The 25872-nt window shown below is 46.6% G+C and overlaps 1 protein-coding gene across 3 annotated transcripts in view; it reads right to left on the bottom strand.

The window, feature by feature from the left end:
- PTPRG (protein tyrosine phosphatase receptor type G) overlaps positions 1-25872 on the bottom strand; it is a 717425-nt gene that overhangs the window by 111916 nt on the left and 579637 nt on the right. For all 3 annotated transcript variants that reach the window (XM_024746428.1, XM_024746430.1, XM_024746429.1), the window contains exons 8-9: positions 23784-23976; positions 1927-2111 (exon numbers count right to left, since the gene is read on the bottom strand). In XM_024746428.1, the coding sequence (XP_024602196.1) occupies positions 1927-2111; positions 23784-23976 (378 nt within the window). The remainder of the gene's footprint in view (positions 1-1926; positions 2112-23783; positions 23977-25872) is intronic.

Below are 25872 nucleotides of genomic sequence, written 5' to 3'. Positions count from 1 at the left end.
GCCGGCAGGGCTTGCTTCCTGAAGAAACAAACAACAAAAGCAACTGATTTTCAAAGACTCCCTAATGGATGAAATGTCTTGTCATCGCATTGTGGGCCAAGTCCAGAAAGCAGCTCTGGGAGCTTAACCACTGAGTGGGTTTTTCCCAGCGTAGCTACTGAAAACCTCTGAAGAGGCATTAAAATGTTATTGTGCCTACACCTGCTATCTGTTGCCTAGCAAATGGATTCCCGGTGAGAGGAGGAGGTTGGGGTCAAGTTATTTCACTTTCAGCCTCATTTCTCTCTTTTGGAAAAAGGAGAGGCAGTAACACCTGTCCCACAGGTCGGCAGTGAGGGCGTGAGAGAGAGACATGGATGCTGCAGAATGCCGGGAAAATGTTCAGTATGACTTTTAGGTTTCTGGGCCACGTGAACCGTAAGATGGAGGATAGCTTGGCTGCCACTAAGTCAGCACTCTCAACTTCTTGAGGAATTAATTAATTTTGTGGGTCCCCAAAGAAAATAACCACCCCTAGAAATTCTTATAAAAAAAGAACTTGCTGTCAAAGCACGTTTTTCTCTACAGCTCTCTCTTTCTCTGAAACTCACTTATGCCTCATACTCTAAACCTCCAGCCCCGTCTTCTGTTCAGAGCAATATCTTTGCTCCATCTATGCAGGGATTTATTAGAATTCACTCCAAGCCGGTTATCTATTCATCTCTGCATGTTTAATTATTTTCCACTTAGAATAAGAAACCAAATAAGCGCCTAGATAGTTTCTGATTAATGCAAGCCACCTTAGTTCAGACAGAGAAACATCCCTCACAGACTTCCCGTCGTGACAAAGGTTAAAACACATCATAACCTTGGGTACCTTTCAATAGATTCCTCTCCGATTTCATGAAGCTCATCATTCCCTAATGTGACCCAGATAACAATGTCTAGTGGGGAAATTGAAAACATAAATGGAAATGAAGTAAAAGAATCTTCATCTAAAGGAATACGAAAAGTATTATTCTATAACTGATTGAACGGGCCCCGGGGACTCTGTACGGGGAGGAAAAAAGGTGCTAACAGTCATTAAGGATCCCACTCAGTGCTATTACGTTTTCCATGTGCATATACAATTATGGGCTTCATTATCCCAAAGACTTCTTTTGATTAACAATAAACGCCAGGCTTTCAAACCCAAATGTGTCACTTTGAGTTTCCCTGCAAAGATGTAAAGAGCAGCGCTTGCTGGAGCGATTGCTTTTTCAGGGGAAGAAGATGGCTTCTGCAAACGTCTGTTCTGAAGGGCCTTGGTGGGGACTGGCCACTAAATATTTATGCACATTTAAGATGAGCAGCTGGACTGGGCATGCGTACCTCAAAGTGAGGTCAGGTATTACAGCGTCTGAGAGTCTGAGAGCGGTGGCTAAAAATTCCGTGGTCACTGGGGTCTAGCAGGTCGGAATGTATGAGGCAGATGAAATGTGACAGAAGGGAGTGGTGGGGACTTCGGAAAGCTGCATGGTGTGGGGAGGAGGGTGGGGGCGACAGCTGCCATAATAATAACAGCCAGTACTGACCCAGTGCTCACTCTGTGCTAGGCCCTGCTCTACAACTGCAGAACTCACTTAACATTTACAGCAACGCTAGCAGATGACAAGCGCTTCGTGGAGGCTTTTGGACTTTTTTTTTTTTTTTTAAAGTAATGAAAGAAAAAGCAGTCAGTTTTGAAGGGCCGAGTTACAAAGAAATTAAAATTTCCTGGTGGTATAGCCATCAAGTATAAAGGCGGAATGGAGCCCGGGCAGGCTCCGGCCCCGGTTCACCCCGGTGGCACCCGCCCTCAGCAGGCAGCATAGGGCTGGGATGCCACAGGTAAAAGCACGCCAAAGAGATGCGCAGGGGCCCCTCTCATGGCTACAGACAGCCTGACCCAGAACAGGGAGGTTTTACCAAGTCCTTGTCGCTGTCCTTCGTGAATGTCTTCTCCTTCTCATCCTCGTTCTTGGTCCAGCTGTAGGAGATCATGTAGTTCATGATGGGTGGGTGGTAGATGGTCTCCGGCTGATTCCAGGACACCTGCAGGGCTGTCTGGTTCAGGGGCTGCACCTTCATGTGGATGGGCGGAGAGCTGCAGACTGAAGACACACGGCCAAGCTCAGGGCCTCGTGGCACTACATACATACACGCCCCGTGTTCCTCAAGACTGCAACCTCGAAAGGTTGACACAGTAGGACGGGGAACACCCACGTCCCCATCGCTTGGATCCACCGGCTGCTAACATTTTGCCACACCTGTTCTCCCTCCCCCCTTCTCTTTCTACACACACGCACACACACGCACGCACGCACGCACACACACATGCTTCCCTGCTGTGTCACTGAAAGCAAGTTGCAGACATTCTGAACTTCACTCCTTAAACTCAGGTCTGTATCTCCTAAGAATAAGGACATTCTCCTCTATAATGGCAATGTCTGGGTGTCTGCCCCCCAAATTCATGTGTTGAAACCTAATGCCCAATGGGATGGTATTAGGGCGTCGAACTTGGGGAGACAATTCGATCATGGCGGTGGAGCCCTCATGGGTGGGATTAATGTCCTCATAAGAGGCCCCAGAAAGCTCCCTCACCCCTTCTGCCACGTGAGGACATAGTGAGAAGACGGCTGTCTGTGAACCAGGGAGCAAGTCCTCACCAGCCAGTGAGTCTACCAGCACCTGGATCTTAGACCTCCCAGCCTCCAGAACGGTGAGAAATAAATTTCTGTTGTTTGTAAGACACCCAGTCTATGCTATTTGTTAGAGCAGCCCAAGCTGACTACTGTCATACCTGAGAAAATAAACACGAACTTGATATTATCTGACATTTACATCATCCCTATTCAAATTTCCCCAACTGTCTCCAAAAGATTATTTATATAACCCTTTCCCCGCCCACATGACGTGTCACATTCAGTGTTCTAATGCTTTAACTTCTTTTAATCTAGCATTCTCATCTGGCCTCTTCTTCCACAATGAATTTTTTTTAGAAGCCAGGCCACATGACACGTGGAATATCCCAGCTAACTAAAATCGTAGATGACATTTTATTGTAAATAGATCAGAGTGTAAACAAATACGATGCAAAATGAGACTTTAAATACTTTTAAAGCAAACGCACAAAAAACCAGGACGGGGCTTCCCTGGTGGCGCGGTGGTTGCGAGTCCGCCTGCCCATGCAGGGGACATGGGTTCGTGCCGCGGTCTGGGAAGATCCCACATGCCGCGGAGTGGCTGGGCCCGTGAGCCACGGCCGCTGAGCCTGCACCTCCGGAGCCTGTGCTCCGCAACGGGAGAGGCCGCGGCAGTGAGAGGCCCGCGTACCGCAAAAAAAAAAACAAAAAACCAGGACGACTTTAGACCAGCAGAACTCTATGTAACTACCCTGACGGAGGGCAAAGGAAAAGCCAGGCTACTTCCCCTGTTTATTCCTTGTGGCCGGCACGTTTGAAGGAATGTGACGGCTCTACGTCTATCTACTAACAAACCCATTTCAGAGCTGGGAGTATCAAGTCAGCCATTAACAGCGACATTTTGGCCCTCCAGATGTGCACTTTCCCAGGGGCCTTGGCTCCTGCCCGCACAGGGCTTCCATTCTGAAGCAGGGTTTTTCAACCTCAGCACCACTGGCCACTTGGGGGCTGTCACGTGCACTGCAGGATGTTTAGCAACATCCTGGGCCTCTACCCACTAGATGCCGGTAGCACCCCCCACCCAAGTTAAAACAACCAAACATGTCCCCAGGTATCGCCAAATGTCCCGGGGTGGGGGGGCAAACACCCCTGAGAGCTACAGGTCTAAAGGGGGAGATGGAAATTCATCAAAGAATGACACGTGTGCAGCTAACACCACACACCAGGATGGGGTGGGCGGAGGGGAGGAGAGGGACGCTGTATTTAGAGGCAGGTGCATCCGACTGAGAACGGCATGGAGATTCACTACGTGGGGGTCAGGAGAAGAGGGGAGGCTGGCCAGGGGACCTCAGCAGGGAGAAGGCCTGAGGAGCCCAAAGGAAGGCAGTGGGGCTGGATCAAGGGAGGCCAGTGGAGCGGGAAGCCTCACAGGCCCAGATGAAAATTCTGGCCTTTACCCTACAGCACTCCGAAGCCACGGGAAGGATGGGAACCAGAGAACGACGCAGTCAGGTGTGCACTTTACAAAGCTCCCTGGAGCTTCACCTGAGCAAAGAAGAGCCCAGAGGGGCTAAGAGAGGAGCAGAGAGGCCTGTCAGGAGGTGCTGCAAACGGCTGGGTGCTTGTCTACCTAGGAGAGAACAGCAGGTTCTAGAGCAGATAGAGGCAAAGCCTGGCGATGCGCTGGACAAGGAGAGGCATGAGGGCGGGGGACGCAGTGAGGACCACGCTGGGGTTTGGGGGGCAGCAGGGGAGCAGCCCTGGAGGGGACGGGCCAGGGGATGTGGGGCTTGGTTCTGGGTTCTCCCAGGAGCCCATCTCCAAGCCAAGCAGCCCACCACGAGCCAGAGTCCCCTATTTGCTCCTCAAGAGCCCCAAGCCCAAGGCAGCCCTGGGGAGGATGGCTTTCCTGCCAGAGAAGCAGGGACCCAGCTTTAAGCAGCTGGCTGACGGAGAAAAGCGGAGATTGGTTTTGACAGGGAGGCAGCCTTTGGCTCTTCGACTGCCAAACCCTGCTTCAGTCGGACAGATTCGCTTTGTGCAACTGAGACAAGAAGGAAGGGATAAATTAATGAGGCATCCCCACTGCCCTGCAGAACCCCGGGAGGCATTTCGCTGCCTGCTGCGCAAATGCCACCGGAGCAGGGACATCAAAGAAAGAATGTGATGTTAAGGCTCCCACAGAGACAGGGGGTGAAACGACAGAGTGCTGACACTAGGTGGCGCTCACATACCATGTTAAAATACCCTAACGTCTCAGTGGTTTACAGTTTCTCAAGAGGGCGGGGCTGGGAAGGGGGAGGAATGGGAAAAGATCTACACTCCCATCTTTCTGAGTACCAATAATGAACCAAGGAGATTTATATACTCGGAAGCTCGTGTCCTTCCATTGATGACATGTCAGATTTTCTGACTTTTACATCTTTTCTCCTTACTTACCTCCCTCATTCTGAAGCCATCACTCCCCTGCTCCAATTAGGGGTGAGCCGTATGGGGGGATGCATGTATCTCTTAACAGTTACATCATAACCACATAAATAATCCTATCACCCACATGCGGATGCAACCATTCTTCTTATTTATTCTTTGAAATAAAAATAGCTGGCTTTTTCTTTGCTCAAGATGATTCATGTTAATGTTTTTAAAGAGAATCCAAGTCATCCAAAAAAGTAAGAAGAAGAAAGTTTTAAAAAATCACCCGAAATCCCAGTAACCAGAGACAACCACTGTTAACTTTCTGGGGATCCAACGTCTTCGTGCACGTGTCAAAACACATACATGCAATCTGATATAAATGGGATACAACGCATTATGGCCCTGTGAGCGCATTTGTTGTTCTCGTTGTCTTTTACTAAGTCACGGATATGTTGCCTTGTCAAGAAGAGCTTGGTAATACTGTTCTGAATGAAAGTACAGAATCCTACTGTCTCAATGGACTAGAAAATATTGGTTTAGGCTCAAAAAGGAGGACGGCCTGGCCTCACTCTAACAGGACCACCTTTTTTTGGGCCACGCTGTGCAGCAGGCGGGATCTTAGTTCCCTGACCGGGGATCGAACCATGCCCCCTGCAGTGGGAGCGTACAGTCTTCACCACTGGACAGCCTGCCGGGGCGGGGGCAGGGGCGGGGAATTCCGTAACTGAGGGGCCTCCAAAGATCCACACTTGTCTGAGGCTACACGTGGGAGCCCTGGGCCAGCGGCTTGTAGGCTGAGGTTCGCCCATCTCGGCTTAGGGGAAGAGCAGGTGGAAAAGAAAATTCCCCTCTGCTCTTCACTTCCCTGAGAGGGTGGATTTTTCTGGGCCAGATTTGGAGGAAGCATTTGCAGATTACAAGGAGGACCTAGGACAGGGGTTGGCACACTTGTTCTCTAAAGGGCAGGACGGTAAGTGTGCTTGGCTTTGCCGGCCATTTGGTCTCTGTCACAGCTACGCAGCTCTGCCTGTGAAGCACACAAGCAGCTGAGGTCATCCGGACATGATGGGCATGGCTCTGCTGCAAAGAAACTGGTTATGGACCCTGCGTTGCCATTTCATACCATTTCCATGTGTCATGAAACTTTCTTCTTTTCATTTTTTTCAACTTTTTCACATAGAAACACCACTCTCAGCTTCTGGCTGTACAGGAGGTGCTGGTGGGAGAGTTTTGGCCTGTGGATCAGTGGTTTGGTGATTCCAGACGTAGAAGCTAAAGGGAGGCCAAACCTCTGTTTGAAACATGTTTGCCGACTGCATTTGTGTTGTTTGTGCCGTATTCTGCCCCTCACACAGCCTGAGAGGCTCCCTCCCCTGCAGAGCTGAGATCTTCCTGTGCTCAGTACTACGTGGCGTGACACTGCTGACCTTATGGACTGTCTGTAATGAGCGATCACAGTCCCCTACGAGAATGCAGGCTCCACGAGGCTGCACACTTTCTGCCTTGTTTGCTACACTGTCCTCGGTACTAAATCAGAGCCTAGCACGCAGTGGGCTCCCTGTAAATTTGGGCTGAACGAATGGTGCGCTGAGTGGACGGAATCGACCCCTTGGCCTTGCCCTGGCCCCCAGGTCCCACGTGACGTGACCCCTTCCACGTCTCTGACCTCACCGACTCCTCTGTGGCCAGCCCACACCCAGTCTCCCTGAAGCTCCGGCTTCCCCGCCGAGGTCTCCCCTGTGCTCCCCGGGCCCCTCGGCCCCCTCCCTCAACGTGCTCATCACGCCCCTGGGGGAGGTGAGATGACCAGACACCCTCCAAAGAACTCGTGCCTTGTGCTTCCAAACTTTGCCGGCCTTTTCAGGGATGCACACCCTTCTTTCCAACAAAACCTCCCCCCAGATTCCAAGTATCACAGACAAAAGCAGCACTGTGGTACATCACAGAAGGGACAGTTTAGAAGAGCTCGTATAATAAAGGGTGGGCTTTGGAGACAGACTCATATGGACCCTTGCGTTCTCATCTGTAAAATGGGTGGCTAGTACCAGGTAATAATAACCTCCTCACAGAGTTGGGGTAACGATCACAGAGAATGCTGTGGGTCAACCAGAATCCGAGGGCCTGACGCCCAGTGGCACACGCAGGGGACAAGCTGCCAGGCCCACACAGTGTTTGAAAACGTATAAAGCTGGCTTTTTAAACTGGGCCTGCAACCACACACGGCAGTGGTTTCCTGGGCGGCAGTGCAGGCCCCCTTCAGACAGGTGGGTGTGCTCACATCTGCCACAGTCCCCGCCCCTCCCCACTGCCTTCACCCACAGCTGCCTGGCCCCCAAGGCCAGGTGAGTTTCCCACTGATCTAAAACAAGCACCAGGAGCCCGGCCTTAGGCGGAGAACAGGTACCCAACACCCCTGACAAATGGCCATTGCAAATGCACCTAACACAGGGAGTTGGCCAATCGTCTTGAGACACATCCTTCTGCACAAAATCAAAGCCTTTTAACCATGAGGGAGGCACCACACCCGGCTCTCTAAACAAACGTCCCCTGTGAGGTGCTCCTGACGTCAGCCTCCCCTTCTGGGGGCCTGATTACCTTCTCACTGGTGTCTGATTGCATTTCACGGGCATCTCGGACGATGCCCTACCAGCTCTGAGAATTCCTGCCCACATTCTGAACCGCCTGTAATTAGGACCCCAGCCTTCGTTAAATTATGAAGAGGCTTCTAGCAGAGCACCCAAGGTCCACTGATCCTCAATCAACGTCAAGGATATTTTCTCAGTGGTTCCACGAGTAAATGAGAGATTCCCCTACCCCCAATCCTCTTCCTTTGGGCCGTTTGAGATAAACTAACGGGACCCTTTCTCTGTGAAAGTGAGTGTAACTTCCAAGCGCCTTCAACGATTTGGATTTGAAGTCCTCCCTGGGGTCTCCTCCCACCACTGGACCCCTCTAAGTTTCACACGTAAGGCAACGGGCCAATTACTGATCAGACGTCAGACGAACAGCATTGCTCAAACACAGCGATTCGGTGCCATCCGCCTCTTACGGAGCTCGTCAACAGACAGGAAACGGCTGCCTCCTGCAGGGTGGGGTGCGGTGACGTCATACACCAGCCCAGCGGAGGACCACAGGGGAGACAGATGCCGCCCACCAGGGACCCGCCTGCCCAGCAGGGAAGCAGGAGCAACGTCTCCTCTTCAGCAGAAGGGAACCTCTCAGCTGAACAAAGCCACCAGCCTAGCCTCAGACAGCTCAAACGCCTGTCATTTCTTTATGGCCTTTAGGGGAAATTTCCAAAGACACGGTCTCAGGGAAGGATTCCTCTTCTTGAAGGGCTGTATCCAAAAGGTCTAGATAAACACAAAATCCCCCAAAGCCGATTGCATAGGACTTCAAACCTGGCACCTTGGGGCTCCGGGGTGTCATCTTCCCCCCTCCATGCCCGAGAACTCACGAAAGGGAAACTGGATGGGCGAAGGTGCTGGAACCGGATCAAAGCCGGAGCCCAGCTCTGGCATTTTGGGGATTTACAACACCCGAACTCTCTCTACTTGGAGTTGCCAAGCACACGCCACGGGTCAGGCTCCGTGTCTTCTTCTCAGACGGTCCACAAGGGCACCCTTTCCCCTAAAGATGAAAGAAGACACTGGGTCCAGAGAGACCAAGTCACTGGGCTGGGCCGAGGACCCTGGGTGGGAGGAGGGCTGGGAACTGGAACGCAGCCTGTAGTAGAGGGGACGGGGGTGCAGCACCACATACGTTCTAGCCACAAACACCTCCCACATCTATCTTCCTATCTGCAGGACGGCAATGAAGAGGTCAGGAGGGTAACTCAAAAGTGCTTAAAAGGTGAAAACTGTCCCACGCAGACACAATGCATCACTACTACGGCTCAGGTCTGTGCTTATTCCCTGGTTAACAATACTTGGCACAAAAAGCTTCCTTCCCACTCCCTCTGCCTTCCTGGTTTTCTTTGTTCGCAATGACAGATGAGAGTGTGGGTCTCTTGACAATTTTCAGAGCAGCCTCCAACTCCTTCGAGGCCTTTGAAAACTGGGCGCAGCCCAAGTAACCATTCTCCCCCATCAGAAATATAGACTAAGCTCGTGGTCCCTCAAGCCATCACGGGGAGGCTGGAAATAGCTGTGCTGGTGCAGGGTGCAGCACTCCCCCATGGGATTCACCAGATGGCTGAAAGAGCCCATGGCACCGAAAAGGTTAGATACTCCCGGCAGTAAGGATTATGTGATTACATGCTTTTAAGGAAACTATTATAGGAATTCTGTAAAAAGGTTTAATAAACACCCTGACCTAGATTTGAGGGATTGGTTAGGAAAGGCTTACTGAGCACAGTGATGTGTGAACTGACTAGGTGTTTATAAAATGAACGGGAAGGGACCTCCCCGGTGGCGCAGTGGTTAAGAATCCGCCTGCCAATGCAGGGGACACGGGTTCGAGCCCTGGTCTGGGAAGATCCCACATGCCGCGGAGCAACTAAGCCCGTGCGCCACAACTACTGAGCCTGCGCTCTAGAGCCCGTGAGCCACAACTACTGAGCCCACGCACCACAACTACTGAAGCCCACATGCCTAGAGCCCGTGTTCCGCAACAAGAGAAGGCACCGCAATGAGAAGCCCGTGCACCGCAACGAAGAGTAGCCTCCGCTCGCCGCAACTAGAGAAAGCCCGTGCGCAGCAACGAAGACCCAACACAGCCACAAATAAAAATAAATAAAATAAATTTATAAAAAAAGAGAATGAGCAGGAAGGAAGGAGGCTTAGATATGGCAGACAGGAAAACAGCTCGTGCAAAGGCCCTCAGGCGGGAAAACTGGAAAGAAAACTAGCAAGGCCTGGCGAGCAGAGAATGAGGAGGAAGACGGTTGAGACCAGGTCTCAAAGGAAGCGAAGTGTGTGGAGCTGGGTTCATCCCTGGGCAGCTCTGGCCAGACATTGCTGGAGGACCACCTTCTCATGATGTGGGAGACCCCAAGTTCCCCCAAGCACTAGGGCAACTGCTTTCAAGTTTTAAATCTAAGGTGTCTTAAATAATGCAAGCTCTAACCTGTTATAACAGAAAATATATATATTGGTCTCTGCCCCAGGTTCCCAGCATAGGGCTCCTAAAACCCTTGTAACTTCCGAAGTGATACTAGGAGCATCTCTTATTCTTTTTTTAAATTTCCTTTAAAACAATCATTCAGTTTATTTAAACTAGAAAACAATCGAAAAAACAGTTCACTCCTTTCTCCCACCCCCACCCGTCAGTTGCCTATATCTATGAGCTCAGTTCTTGTTTTCACATATGAGTGAGATCACATGGTATTTATTTTTCTCTGTCTGACTTAGTTCACTTAGCACGATGCCCTCAAAGTCCACCCATGTTGCTGCCAATGGCAAGATTTCATTCTTTTCTATGGCTTAATAATATGCCATTATATAGATAGCACATTTTCTTTATCCATTCATCTATCAATGGACACTTAGGTTGTTTCCTTATCTTGGGTATTTGTAAATAATGCAATGAACATGCGGGTGGATATATCTTTTTCAAGTTAGAGTGTTTGTTTCCTTCAGACAAAGAAGAAAACACATCCACACACTGGGAGGGTGAACACACCCAACTCAATGGCAACAGAAGCTCCTGTGCTCAGGACCTGCTCAGACCTCGCCCTATGTTTCCCTTCATCCAGCTGTTCATCCTGTGTCATATCCTTTAATAAACTGGTAAATGTACGTAAGTGCGTCCCTGAGTTCTGTGAGCCACTCCAGCAAATTAATCAAACCAGAGGAGGAAATCGTGGGTACCTCCAATTTGTAACCAAACTGGACAGAAGTTACGGGTAATTTGGGGATCTCCTACTTGCGACTGGCATCTGAAGTGGGGGTGGAAGCAGTCTTGTGGGACAGAGGCCGGCACTGGAATGGAGTTACACTGTAGGACACCCAGCTGGTGTTGCAGAGAATTGCTTGTTGTACTGAAACCCCTGCCCCCGTATCTGGTGACCAGAAGTGAAGGATTCCGCGTACAAGTAAAGGAGAAACACACAAGAGGTGGAGAATCTACTCAGGAGGGAGAACTAAGTTTCCCTAAGACACCTGTGGAGTTCTTTTCTACACCACCCCACAGTATCCCTTCCGCTCCCACGAACAAGCCTTGGTGTGCAACTCCACTTATCAGCCAACAGCTGAGCGTTAGAAGCTCTGCGGCAACTACGCTGGAAGACAGCAAACTGGAGAACTTTCCTACATGTGCATATGATGGAGCTACATGCTCAAAATACAACAGCAGCAGCCAGAGTCCTCCAAGCATGCAGGTTTGACTTCCCCCATTATGTTATTCCTGACCTACTTCCTTGGAGTCCATCTTCTATGTGATATCCCTCTGCCGCTGAGAGCTAAAGGCCAGGGGAAGTGTCTCTGTCCTGTGCAGGGGAAAGCACTGTTCAGCTTGGCACTCAGAGACGTGGCAAAGTCCAGAGTGTGCATCATCCAAGCCCTACTTGAGAACAGCTGCTTCTAGCACACTGGGTGGAAGGTGGGATTCCATGTGCCCCAAAGCCCTTCCCTACTTTCCAGATTTAACATGCTGTGATCTCCTGCCAAAAGGGCACAGTGGACCTATCGCCCTTTAACTGAGCACAGCATCCTTTCTACATGGTACCTCTTAACTTCTCCTGCAGCCTTGCTCTAGTCATAGGCTCCGACCAAGGGTCTATACCAGAAACAAGGGTGCAGGTGTGCAAATGCCCAGTGCACTTATACTGAAGCTGGACAAGTCTCCTACTTCCCATGGCTGAGATGATGTTATGGCCTCGTTTATCATGAAGAAACACCTGGGTCATGTAGAGTCCTATAGCTGTCCTCAGCACTGAGAGACTTTTCTAAACACCATCCAAGATCTAAGATCCCGTGAGCTATCTTTTTAAGTGATCCCAATGGCCATATCAAGAGATCAACTAGAATTAAAGAACAAACAGAGATGAACAATACAATAACTGAAATTAAAACTACACTAGAAGGAATCAATAGCAGAAAAACTGAGGCAGAAGAACGGATAAGTGACCTGGAAGACAGAATGGTGGAATTCACTGCTGCAGAACAGAATAAAGAAAAAAGAATGAAAAGAAATGAAGACAGCCTAAGAGACCTCTGGCACAACATTAAACTCAACAACATTCACATTATAGGGGTCCCAGAAGGAGAAGAGAGAGAGAAAGGACCCCAGAAAATATTTGAAGAGACTGTAGTCGAAAACTTCCCTAACATGGGAAAGGAAATAGCTGACTCAAATCAATAAAATTAGAAATGAAAAAGGAGAAGTTACAACAGACACTGCAGAAATACAAAGCATCGTAAGAGACTACTACAAGCAACTTTATGCAATATAAATTGGACAACCTGGAAGAAATGGACAAATTCTTAGAAAGGTATAACCTTCCAAGACTGAACCAGGAAGAAATAGAAAATATGAACAGACCAATCACAAGTAATGAAATTGAAACTAGGATTAAAAATCTTTCAACAAACGAAAGTCCAGGACCAGATGGCTTCACAGGTGAATTCTATCAAACATTTAGAGAAGAGCTAACACCCAATCCTTCTCAAACTCTTGCAAAAAATTGCGGAGATAATGGAGGCAAGGATATACAATGGAGAAAAGACAGTCTCTTCAATAAGTGGTGCTGGGAAAACTGGACAGCTATATGTAAAAGAATGAAATTAGAACACTCCCTAACACCATACACAAAAATAAACTCAAAATGGATTAAAGACTTAAATATAGGACTGGACACTATAAAACTCTCAGAGGAAAACATAGCAAGAACACTCTTTGACACGAATCACAGCAAGATCTTTTTTGATCCACCCCCTAGAGTAATGGAAATAAAAACAAAAATAAACACATGGGACCTAATGAAACTTAAAAGCTTTTGCACAGCAAAGGAAACCATAAATAAGACGAAAAGACAACCCTCAGAATGGAAGAAAATATTTGCAAACGAATCAACGGACAAAGGATTAATCTCCAAAACATATAAACAGCTCATACAACCCAAACCAAAAGTGGGCAGAAGACCTAAAGAGACATTTGTCCAAAGAAGACAAACAGATGGCCAAGAAGCTCATGAAAAGCTGCTCAAGATCACTAATTATTAGAGAAGTGCAAATCAAAACTACAATGAGGTATCACCTCACACCAGTTAGAAAGGGCATCATCAGAAAATCTACAAACAACAAATGCTGGACAGGGTGTGGAGAAAAAGGAACCCTCTTGTACTGTTGGTGGGAATGTAAATTGATACAGCCACTATGGAGAACAGTATGGAGGTTCCTTAAAAAACTAAAAATAGAATTACCATATGATCCAGCAATCCCACTCCTGGGCATATACCCAGAGAAAACCATAATTCAGAAAGACACATGCACCCCAATGTTCAGTGCAGCACTATTTACAATAGCCAGGTCACGGAAGCAACCTAAATGCCCATCGACAGACGAATGGATGAAGAAGATGTGGTACATATATAAAAAGGAGTATTACTCAGCCATAAAAAGGAAGGAAACTGGGTCATTTGTTGAGGCGTGGATGGATCTAGAGACTGTCATACAGAGTGAAGTGAGTAAGAAAGAGAAAAACAAATATTGTATATTAACGCATATATGTGGAACCTAGAAAAATGGTACAGATGAACCAGTTTTCAGGGCAGAAACTGAGACACAGATGTAGAGAACAAAGTTCTGGACACCAAGGGGGGAAAGTGGCAGTGGGGGGTGGGATGAATTGGGCGATTGGGATTGACATGTATACACTAATGTGTATAAAACTGATGACTGATAAGAACCTGCTGTGTAAAAAAAAAAGTGATTAAATGTTAAAAAAAAAAAAAAGAGATCAACTAGTGACCCACACTGACGGGTTTAGCCAGGCTTTTGTGTAAATTCTTGATTCTAGATGACAGTGACTCAATAGGCCAAGATGCCCACGTCCTTTGTTTCAATTTGGTCCTTAAAATAATTTTTCTCTTAGAATTAGGTATCACTTAGGGACCCACTATATTTAAAAGAAGCGTTCTCCTTTTAATGTCTCCCGACATTCACCTTGCTAGCTTTGAATTTCTGATTCTTCCTTGACACCTGCCTCTCTTACTTGTTCTGGTTCAGGGAGGCCATTGGATGAGCCCCATTGTTTAAATGCCAACATTGTTTCAACCCATAGATGTGGCACCTGGGTCATTTGGTAAGGATGGCCCTCTCTGGCATGGTTCCAGGATCTTCCACACCTGGGGACTGGCCTCAAGCAGTGCCTCCGAGGCTTGGTCAAGAGGACCCAAGAGATCAGGGAGCCTGCCACTTAAATTGGAGAGACCAGGCTGCGAATAAGCAGCGCCCCTAGTGGGCCTCAGTGGGAAATCACCTGTGCCGCACTTGGGAGGGACGGAGCCACCCTGGCCTCCTGGCCACCCCAGGCATACGGATCCTTATGGTCTGAGGAACTGGGCTTCTAGCTGGCTGGTGAAGACCAACAGTTTGAGATGCTCAGTGCACTCCTCATGGAGAAGCCTCCTCTCTTCCTGGAAGCCTTTGCATTGAAACCAGGGGGCTCTGTGCACTTGATAGATGAAACCTGTTAGCCCCTAGTGTCAGATGTACAGACGGCACCTTGTCTACACAGGCACAGATGTGACATGGGACAGCCCAGACACTCATTTCGGTCCAAGCCAGTGCTTTGGAATCACAAAACCAGTCCAGACCGGGCCCAGGAGAGAAGCGGGCAACTGTGATGACCCCCGACTGAGCTTAGAAGAGAAAAAGATGACCCCAGAGGCCTCATCATGGTCTCCCCCTCTGTGCCTTTACACACGGTCTCAAGGACTGGGGAGGTCACAACATTGCTTGCACCCAAGAAAGCCAAGGGTTCGGCCCATGTTCCTTGAACCTGAAGAAAAACTACCTCGACCAGCCTGTGCTGGTTTACAGAAGAATCGGTGGGAAGAATGGAGAAGATAAATTGTCTGCCTCCCAGCCACCGTGATTCCTATGACCCTGAGGACAGGGAGATGCAGGCAAGCATCTCGGAGCTTCCCGCTCCGTGGGCCGTGAACATTCGCTGGCGACAGCAAGGGGAAGTGTGTCCCTCTGGGAGGAGGGATGCTGGTGGCCTTTAGTAATCTCCAGATTGCAGTTCATAAGCACCATGGTGCTCACACAAGCAAACCCAGTGTCAGGGAAGATTTTCCTGGAGAGCAGAGAACAGCTGAAGCCATAGGAGGGTGCCTAAGTCGGCCCTGAAGATCAAACTCTGCCTACCTGCCTGGAGACAGAGGATTAAGTAATTAGGTGATATTTATAAAGTGTGTAAACAATAGGCGGGCCCTGGCATCTGTTAACAATATCAGCTCAACGGGTCCCAAGCCATAACGTGGTTCTGCCTGGGAGCCTCCTGACAACAGTGCCTGCCTCTTTCAGCGCTTCCCTTTCTCTGCTTTTAGGAGTGGTGGAGTGGTTGGGAAACATGGCTGTTCCTTGGGACAGAGAGGAAAGCCCTCTCTCCACGGTGCTTTGATACCAACACTTCCATCCAAGTGGCTTATGGTCAAATGGATTTGGAAGATGGCTTCCCAAATCCTAGGAGCCTCTCTGATTTCAGGTACTGGGAGAGGTGGGGAATCCTACTCCCAAATGCCTGGTTTCGCTCCTCCCATTAGAGCACCTAGCCTGGGCTAGATCATAAATGCCTCAACTGTGCCAAGTCTTGTAGCAAGAATCTTTTTTCCTCCTGGCCACCTGGCATGTGTGGGTTAGCTTCATCCATCCATCCATCCATCCATCCATCCATCCATCCATCCAACCATCCAACCATCATCATTCCCTCCAGTCCAATATTTACTAAGGCGCCAACAGTGAGCATTGTACCCTCTCTCCAACAAAGAAAAGAGAAAAAAAAAAAACAGTTTTACCCTTTATGAGCTTACAAGGTAGTGGGAGAGTTAGGTATTAGGGAAAAAAAAATACATAAATGAATGTAAAATTCCAACGCTGAGAATGCTACAAAAGAAAGGTACTGGTGCCCCGACAGTGTCTGGGCCAAGGCAGCCAGGAAACTTCATGGGGAAGGACCACTTAGTTGAGCCTTGAAGGCTGACAAGGGATGGATGATGCGCAGAGGTGAGGCCGGGGCCTTCCAGGGAAGAGGCTGCTGGAACTGCAGTGCGGCTGGTGGACTGAGGTGCAGGATACGAAGGCGGGGTTGGGGAGGGGGACAGGACATGTGGACCATGCTATGGGCCGTGGGATTCACTGGAAAGGTTCTAACTATTTCAGACAATCTGGCTTCGCATTTCTACCAGGAAGAGAATGTGGTCCCCTGGTTTTGAAATGTGTTCTCCAGTGATCATGTCACATGTAACAGGTTGTCCTGAAAGCCAATGCTGACCTACAGACAAGGAAGTACAATTAGTTGCAGAGTACTTTCCATGTCCCGGGCTCTGTACTATTTGTTCTCTATACTGGCTCACTTAAAAGGCCACAAGCCAAGGAAGGGGATGTGATTATTAGCTCCATTTTACAGAAAGGAAACTGAGGCTTAGATAGTAACTAGAGCACAGATGTGCAGAAGTAAATGATTGGCGTGGAATTTGAGTCCAGGTTTGCTTGACTCCAAAGTCTAGATTCTTACCCCTTGCCCCTTATATTGTCTCCCCATTCATTCATTTAATGAACAATGACCGTATACCTACTATATTTTAGGTGCTGTGTTAGGTCCTGTTGATTCAAGGATGCACAACATCCTTAGCCTAGGAGGCCCCAACATCCACATTAAGTGGGTGCACTGACCCTCCCAGGGACTAACCCTGTCATCAAGACCTCAGTAACCTCTGCCCCGAGGACCCAAGATAACCTGCCAAAAGCAAGCCAAGCAGAGAAAGACAGAGACCAGTGATTCCTTTCAGGAAGATAAACTTGATCTTTAGGAAGAGCACCCAGTTGCCTCAAGGACTTTTAAAGCGCCTTCATTCACAGAAAGATAATAATAAAACCGTGTTGCTCAAGCCACCTGATGACATTTAAAACAGAGACCACCTCTTGTGGATACATATGGAAGCCGGCAGTCCCTTGGAAAATAGAAAGAATGCTGTGTTTGGACAGAAGAGGATCTCAGTTGACGTCTCAGCTCTACCATTTCCTGGCTGAGAGGCTCTGGATGACCGACCACCTGTTCTCTCTGAATCTCAGACCACTCATCTGTTAAAGAGAAACAGTAACACTGCATTTCTCTCTCTGCTCACCCCCACCCATCCTCCATCCAAAGTGTTAGTAAATCTCAGAGGCTCTGTTACAAAATCCATCCCTAACGGATCACTTCTACATCCACTGGGATCACCCTCATCCAGCCACTGTCATCCTGCCAGGAATATTTCCATCAGCCTCCTGCGGGTCTTACAGATTCCACCCCAGGTCCTCTGCAAACATTCTTCACATAACAGTCAGAGTGATGGGTCTAAAAACCTGTCCAGATGGTTCCATAGCCTTGCTTAGACTCCTCCAAAGGCCACTGTCATAAGAACACAGTCTTAACGCCTTGCCAAGAAAAGTCTTCTGAGACTTCACTCTTGCGGGTTCCCATGCCTCAGGGCCTTTGCAAAAAGGACCTTTCCCTCTCAGAAGTTTGCAGGGCTGGCTCCTTATCCAGACCAACCCATCCTCTCCAGGGAAGCTCTCTTCCCCTTGGCCTCACCATGTCTGCCACTCTTAGCAAACCACCTGATTTGACCTGCAGAACAACACTGAAGAGCTTAATCACTGAGCGCTTTCCTTCTTTCCTCCCCCTAAAACTTAAGCTCCGAAAGAGACTCTTCTCCCTTGTTCAGCTTTATTTCTAGTGCCTAAAACTTGTTCATAGTAGATCCTCAACAAATATTTGACAAATGGAAAGTGCATCCTGGCTGAGGTTGTTCTGAGGATTAAATAAACCGTATATGCACAGAAAAGGCTAGCATAGCACCTGGCCCGTGAAAACCCCTATGCAGCCTTTTTAAGCATAGGTGTACCAGGCACAGCTTCTAGAGAAAGCGCTTCAATGTAGATGAAGATGCCTGACACGGGAAAAGAAACTCACTGGCTAGAAAACATGAGCCCAAAGTAGTTAATGCTATGTTAAATGTCTATGAAATATCAACTTTATGTCAACCAATCAAAGGCAACTTACACCAACTCTCTATCTATTTACATAAAATTAGTCATCACGGGATATCTGAGCCTGTAAAAATGTTTGATAGAACATGGCATGCCCTTTAAAAGCATGAGCACCCAGGATGTTGGAGAGTCTTACAAAAAAACAGCCCTACTTTTTGCTTGCTTTCTTAATCACTCCCAAGGTTAAAAATTAATAGCTAGTAAGAGTTATTTTTAAAAGAAGGAGGTCAAAACCACTCCATGGCGGCTGCATTAAAAATGTGATTTCCTTAGCACTTTTCTGTGTTGGAAGTTACTAAAAGTACCAAGCTAACTTTCTGGAAGAGTTTCTGGGAGGGCAGCTGCCTATAAAGGAATTAAATGTTCCATATCAGAGGTTCTTTTATTAAGATAAAGTAATTCAAGCTCATTAATGTGGTGAGTGAACATGATTAAACTGAAAATAGAACAACATTAATATTTTCTCCCCAAATAGCAGAAAACCATGATTTCAATGTCAAACTCCTTTTAAAAGCAATCGTGGGGCTTCCCTGGTGGCGCAGTGGTTGAGAATCTGCCTACCAATGTAGGGGACATGGGTTCAAGCCCTGGTCTGGGAGGATCCCACACGCCGCGGAGCAACTGGACCCGTGAGCCACAGCTACTGAGCCTGCGTGTCTGGAGCTTGTGTTCTGCAACACGAGAGGCCGCGACAATGAGAGGCCCACGCACTGCGATGAAGAGTGGCCCCCACTCGCCGCAACTAGAGAAAGCCCTCACACAGAAATGAAGACCCAACACAGCCTAAATAAATAAATAAATTAAAAAAAAAAAAAAAGCAATCGTGGATTTACTTCTTTGTTTGCTAATTTGGGTGGAAAATGTGATGGTCTTTCTCGATGTGTTCTGATTTAAAATAGGCTAGTTATTTAGGCGTTCTCACACACTGGTACATGCCCTTAAAAACTGCTTTTAACCACGACAGGAAGCAATCTTTAGCGCTGAAAATGCAGCTAACAAAGAGATTCGTCCATCAGCAAAAACAAAAACCATTCTCAAAAACCACGGCGTTGGCTTAGGTGACTGGAGAGGACAAAGGCCACCCACTGTCCTCTTCATTTCCTTTGCTTTTATTACATTATACAGTGTCACTTTAATTAAGCCATCAAATCAAATTATCAGATCAAGTGGTTTTGATTCCACTGTGGTTTGAACAGGTTTTGTTAAATTAATAAACCATATGTTTCATGTTGTTGGAAGGGAAGTTATTTTTCTCTGTTCACTGTTCCAAAAGTCTTCACAATAGACAGTATTCAGCACTTAATCACCGAAATGCTCTTCCATGTGCCCGGGATGTGTTACAGAATAACTAAAATGACAGCGCATTAAATCCAAAAGTCTGTCTAAGTTATTTACCGACAAAGGGCAGAGTGGTGAATTGGATGTCCCTCGAACAATCTACCAAGCCTAAATATTGTTTCCATTTACTGGAAACTAAAGCTTTCTATTTTTTTACGGATGACATCCATTATAAATCTTTCTTTGGCAACAATACAATATTAAGGTGACTTTTCCCCCTCTTTCGGTGTCGTACGTGGCGATGCATCTCATGCTTGGAACTAATGGCTTGATTCTGTTTTCTCTATTCTAGTATGTCTGATCATCCTGACAGAAGGGCAGGGTGGGGGCACATCAACTCAAGCATCCCCTGCTGTGCTGCTCGATGAACACTAGTCAGTGATCACAGCCAGGGAACAACGGAAGTGGGGCTCAGTCTACAGAGGCTCCACTTATACTTCTGGAGTGGAAGATGAAGTGGTCTTAAGGTGGATTGGTCAGTGAATGGTTACCAAGTTAATAAACCTCTAATTGGTCCTAGGATCTTGTAGTGTCATGGAAAAGCAGAACCGACCAATGGACACTTCCACAGTCACGGCCGCTGTGAAAATACCTTCAAATAAGCCTCAGATGGGGTTCCACCATCTTAGTTTGAGCCATTCCCTAGAGCAGGGGTCAGTACACTATGGTCCCCAGGCTAAATCTGGACTGCCACCTATTTTTACAAATAAAGTTTTATTAGAAGACATTTTCTATACCTACTTATTTATATATTGTCTACGGCTGCCTTCATGCTACAGTGGCAGAGCTGAGTAGTTGCAACAAGAGATCACATGACCCAATACCTGGTCCTTAGCCAGAAAAGCTTACTGATGCCTGCCCTATGTAATTAATTAATTTCTCTTTCTTCTGTGACAATAGCCCCATAAATGCACAGCTCTATGCTCAAAATCATGGCTCTCTTAGGCACCAAAAGCTTCCAGTGACGATCAGCTAGAGAATGCCAATCAGACAGGGTTTGTTCTTTTCGAATCACCTGAAGATTACAGAATACCACCCTTCCTTTTCTAATATCTTTTTTGCATATGCCCGGAGAAGAGAAAGGGACTCTTCTTTTATACTGGCTCTTTTCTACTCCGATCTTCAAGGTCAATAACCTAAGCACACCGGGCTGCCTGGTGACTGCCAGCGTCTGTGGCTGGCTTTTCGCCTTTGGTGCCATGGAATGACCTGAATTTTCTTGGGGAATACAAGGAGGAGCATTTGGTCACATGCACCATGGTTTTATGAAATTTAAAACAAATACGAACATCATTTAAAAACAAATAGGGACATCATGAGTCATTAGGGAAGTGCAAATCAAAACTACAAAGAGATACTATTTCGTACCTAGTAGGATGGCTAAAATAAAAAAGATGTGTAACAAGTGTTGGCGAGGATATGGGGAAATCAGAACCCTCCGATAATGCCGATGGGAATGTACACTGGTACAGCTGCTTTGGGAAAAGTCTGGCAGCTCTTAAAAAATGTAAACAAAGAGTTGCCCTATGACTCAGCAATTCTACTCCTAGGTTTATATCCACGAGAAATGAAAACACATGTCCACACAAAAACGTGAACACGAACGTTCATAGCGGCAATATTCGTAAGAGCGAGAAACTGGAATCTATCGATTGATAAATGGATAAGCAAAATGCGCTCTATCCATACAATGATATCTTATTTGGCCATAAAATGGCATGGAATTCGATACATGCTTAAATATGGATGAACCTTGAAAAGATGATGCTAAATGAAAGAAGCCAGAGACAAAAAGCCGCGTATTGTACAATTCCATTTATATGAAATCTCCACAACAGGCAAACCCGTAGAAACAGAAAGTACGTTAGTGGTTGCCTAGAGCTGGGAAAGAAGGAGCGACAGGAGAAAAAGGAGTGACTGCTAGTGAGTATGGAATTTCTTTTGGGGGGTGACAAAAATGTTCTGAAGTAGGTAGCAGTGATGAGTACACACTTTTGTGAATATAAAAAACCACTGAAGTGGACACTCTAAAAGAACGAACTTTATGGTATGTGAATTAAATCTCAATAAAGCTGTTATTGAAAAAAACAAATAGGGATACTATTTAGCAATAAAAGGAAATGAGCTACTGATACATGCTACAACATGTATACATCTCAAAACCCTATGTCAAGTGGAAGACGAAAGCAAATCAGAGGTGGCCTGGAATTGAGGTTAGGAGAAAGAATTGATTGCAGATGGGCACAAAGGAACTTACTGGGATGATGAAAGTGTTCTAAAAGTGGATGTGCTGATGGCTGTACAACTATAAATTTATTGAAAATTCTTAAATTGTACATTCACAACAATTGAACTTTATGGTATGTAAATTAGGCCTTTAAAAAATGTTAAAAAAAATAGAAAACTATCTTACACTGCTGGCAGAAGTGTAAAGCGGTACATATAGTCATGTTGGGAAACTGTTCAGCAGTATCTAACCAGATCTGAAAATATGTGTGTCCTCTAGGCGGTAGTCATTTTGCTGCTGGGTACATACCCAACAGAGATATGTCCACATACTCAGTAAGAGCCATGTTCAAGAACTTTCATAATTACCAAAACATGGAAATAATCCATATATTCATGTATATTGAAATGGATAAATAAATTCAGCTGCTGTCATACAATGAAATTCAACCCTAAGAAAGAACAAACTACAACTGCGTGTAATAGCATAGATAACTCTCCAAGCCCGTGTAAAGCAAAAGAAGCGAGACACAGAAGACGACTTACCGACTGATTCCATTTATATGAAATTGACCAGGAGGCAAGGCTAATTCATGGTCACAGTTACCCCTGGGAAAGGATAGTGTCTAGGAGTGAAGGAAAGGAAGTGCTTCTGGGAAGCAAATGATATCAGTTTCTTGATCTGGGTGTTTGTTACTCAAGTATATTCAGTTTGTGAAAATTAATCAAGTCGTGTGCATATTATGTGTGCACTTTTCTGTATGTGACACTCCAATAGTAGGTTTAAAAAAGAAAGAGGAGTGCATCTACATCTCTCTCTGTGTCTAGAAAGCTCACAAAACATTTTAGTATCCACCCATCTTAAGAGTCAGCAATGGACACACCATGATCATTGTAACCTTGTAAAATGAAGAACCGATTCTCTCTATCTAAGGATGGGTCCATGGCTCTGCTCAAATTCAGAGAAAGCCCATTCAGTGGAAGATCCTGGCCACTCTGACAACTTAATGCAATGAAAACCAGTATCCTCTCCAACTTCCTTAGGTAAGAAGGGCTATGCATCCTCTCTGTACAACTGATGTATCATATGTTCAGTCCACTTATTAGGAAAGAACTTTGTAATTGTCGTAACGTCAGCAATTCTGAGCTACCAGATATTGTACTCACTCGTGATGTAAACTCCTCATCTGGGACTTCCCTGGTGGCACAGTGGTTAAGAATCCACCTGCCAGTGTGGGGGACACGGATTCGATCCCTGGTCTGGGAAGATCCCACGTGCCGCAGAGCAACTAAGCCCGTGCGCCACAACTACTGAAGCCCGCGCACCTAGAGCCTGTGAGCCACTACTACTGAGCCCACGTGCCACAACTACTGAAGCCTGTGAGCCACAACAAGAGAAGCCACCGCAATGAGAAGCCTGCGTGCTGCAACGAAGAGTAGCCCCCGCTCGCCACAGCAACAAAGACCCAATGCAGCCAAAAATAAAATAAATTAAAAAAAAAAAAAAGAGGCCATGTGATGTCTGGTGGGGGTGGAGAGCTGGAGGGAGACTTCTTGGCTGGTATGGAAGTTAGTAAGAAAGCTGCAGATTGGGGTGTTGGGAGCAAGTCTGAGGTCCTGATGTTTGAGCTCAGAGACAAACCCCTGATCACGACAGGGAAACATTTAAAAAGTAAGACACCAAAAAGCTTTAAGACATCAACTAGTTAGGGATGATGCTACAAAGTTAAATTACAGAGAGAAGGACTAATATGTTACTAGTCAAAAGGGCAATTCTAAAAGTATCTAACTGAAGTTATTCCCACAAATGCTTCTACTTGTCATCCAGACAAGTCACTTTGAGCATAGAAACGTGCTTTTAACGGCATGTTCCAATTCTTGGCCGGTTCCGAACATGTTTTCATTTAAAGTAATTTATGATAAGGAATCTTCCTCTGGGCAAGGGCACTTAATCCAAATGTACCTTTAGAGGCTTCTGTCCCCAGTGGGTTTTCTAAGAAGTCTGTCATGTCGTGGTTCCAGGCATCACGGACGGCAGACTTGGACACCACCCTGTCGTTCAGGCCCTGCTGTGGCCGAAAGTTATTTCTCAGATACTCCACTGACTTGACGTGGTCTTGTTGCTCCGTGGTGAAGATGGAATAAAAAGCCTCGAGCTGAACAGAGAACCAGAGAAAAGAAGAAAAAAGAACATCGGTTAGAAAGCTATGGGGTCCAAAGCCAATAGCGGTGACAAGAACACAAGATGGCAGGAAGTGCCTGACAAAGCCGCGTGGGACAAACCCAGCAGGACACAGGCTTCCTGCTGGAATCACTGCCAATGGGCCTATCTGGCTGCGGTTTCTGTCCTGCCAACTAACTAGGAAAACACTTCACTTGAGGGTATATAGAACTTACGCAGTTTGTGTCTCAGACAAGAGGCCCAGTCTTTCTGCAGCAGCCTCACCGCCCCTCCGGCCCCCAGCAAGATCTTCAGTATTACAGGAAGCAGCATAGTTATAGTGAAACTGGCAGGTTCTAGAGCCAGACTTCTTGCGTGGGAGTTCTGACTCCATGGCTCAAGCACTCCGTGATGCTGAGAAAGTTGCTTAACTTCTCTGAGCCTCAATTCTTCCTCAATAAAATGGTGAGAATTACAGCAGCATCGACCCGATAGGGTTTGGGTCAGCATTAAATGAGACCATCCATGTACAGTGTTTAAAACAGTTCCTAAAGCGTAAGAGCTCAGTAAATATTTGCGATTTCATTCTTTCTAAGCATCTTCCTACACACTAGGGATCCAGTTCAGCAGTTGCTGTCACAAAGTTGCCAAACCCATGGCGCGCAGGTTAAACTGCCCAAGTTCAACATTTACCAGATGGGTCATTAGAGCCAAAGTATTCAAGCTTTCTGTGACTCAAGTTTCCTCATCTGTAAAACAGATACAATACTAGTACTGCCTATCTTAAGGTTGTTGAAAAGATTAAAATCCATGTGGCAGCCAATTAGCCCTTAGTAGAGATTAGCTGCTATCATCATTATTATTATCAGGACACATTTCCCATAAGACTACTGTCCACACTTTTATGGAAAAGCAAAGAAAAAAAAATCAGCACTCCAGGATCATATTTTTATTATCAAAAAGGATTCTTTGCAGCCTTCAACATTCTGCTTACTGTGGGGGGGAGAAAAAAGGGTCATTCTATTATATAAGAGGAAGAGAGCAGGGGCCAAGTGACAGCGACTTGTTCTCAATGGACCACAAAGTTATTCTTGTCACCAAAGAAATGGAGTGTAACGTAAAATGCCCAGCCACCAAAAATACCAACTCCTTGAGCTGGGGGAAGAAAATGAAGTAAAGAAGAGAGAAACTGAACTTTTTCTGGCCCATCTGGCTCCTTGAATGCCAAGTCAGAAGGCTTTCTGCAGGAGAGAATTACAAGGTGGGATGGTGTGAGAAAAACACTTCCCAAGCAGGCGTGGAGTGGCTGCCCTAAACTTCTGGGATCAGGAGGTGGCTAAGGCCAACGATAAGATAACAAGAGAATTAAGACCTGGATTTCTGGATGGGGGTCTCGAAGCCTGGAACTAACCCCTGTGTTTCTCAAACAGCCTCAGAGAATGACACAGGGAATGACCTGCTTCCAGTCTGACACGCCCTCTCTTTGCATGAGAAGGCAATGAATTTACATAGCCAAGAAAAATAACTTAAGTATATGAATGCACTTATCATTCCACCTCCCCTCCAATTCTCCTGCACACAGAAAGTGATAATAAACCATGAAGCCTTTTCTGCTTTTTCATCGAGGTAATAGAAGCAGGGTGGTCTCTCAACCAGCCTGAAAGCAAAAGTAGCCCGTTATTTCCCTATTATTCTACTTTTCTACAATTCATGTAACTTCTCTTCTAACAACTCACATCGTTGCTATTTAGAATTTGCCTTTCTTCCCATTCTTCCTTCTGATGTTCCCTTTTTATTTATAATGAAGGGAGAAAGGCAATAAAAGCAGAAAAACTAAGAAAACTGGGCTGTTTACTCTGTCCAAAGGTGACCCACTCAGATGAAAATAACT

Source organism: Neophocaena asiaeorientalis, unplaced genomic scaffold (assembly GCF_003031525.2).
Source record: "Neophocaena asiaeorientalis asiaeorientalis breed wild unplaced genomic scaffold, Neophocaena_asiaeorientalis_V1.1 scaffold251, whole genome shotgun sequence".
Classification (NCBI taxonomy): domain Eukaryota; kingdom Metazoa; phylum Chordata; class Mammalia; order Artiodactyla; family Phocoenidae; genus Neophocaena; species Neophocaena asiaeorientalis.
The sequence above is the reverse complement of the archived record's forward strand: the minus strand, read 5'-3'. Positions and strand labels throughout refer to the sequence as shown.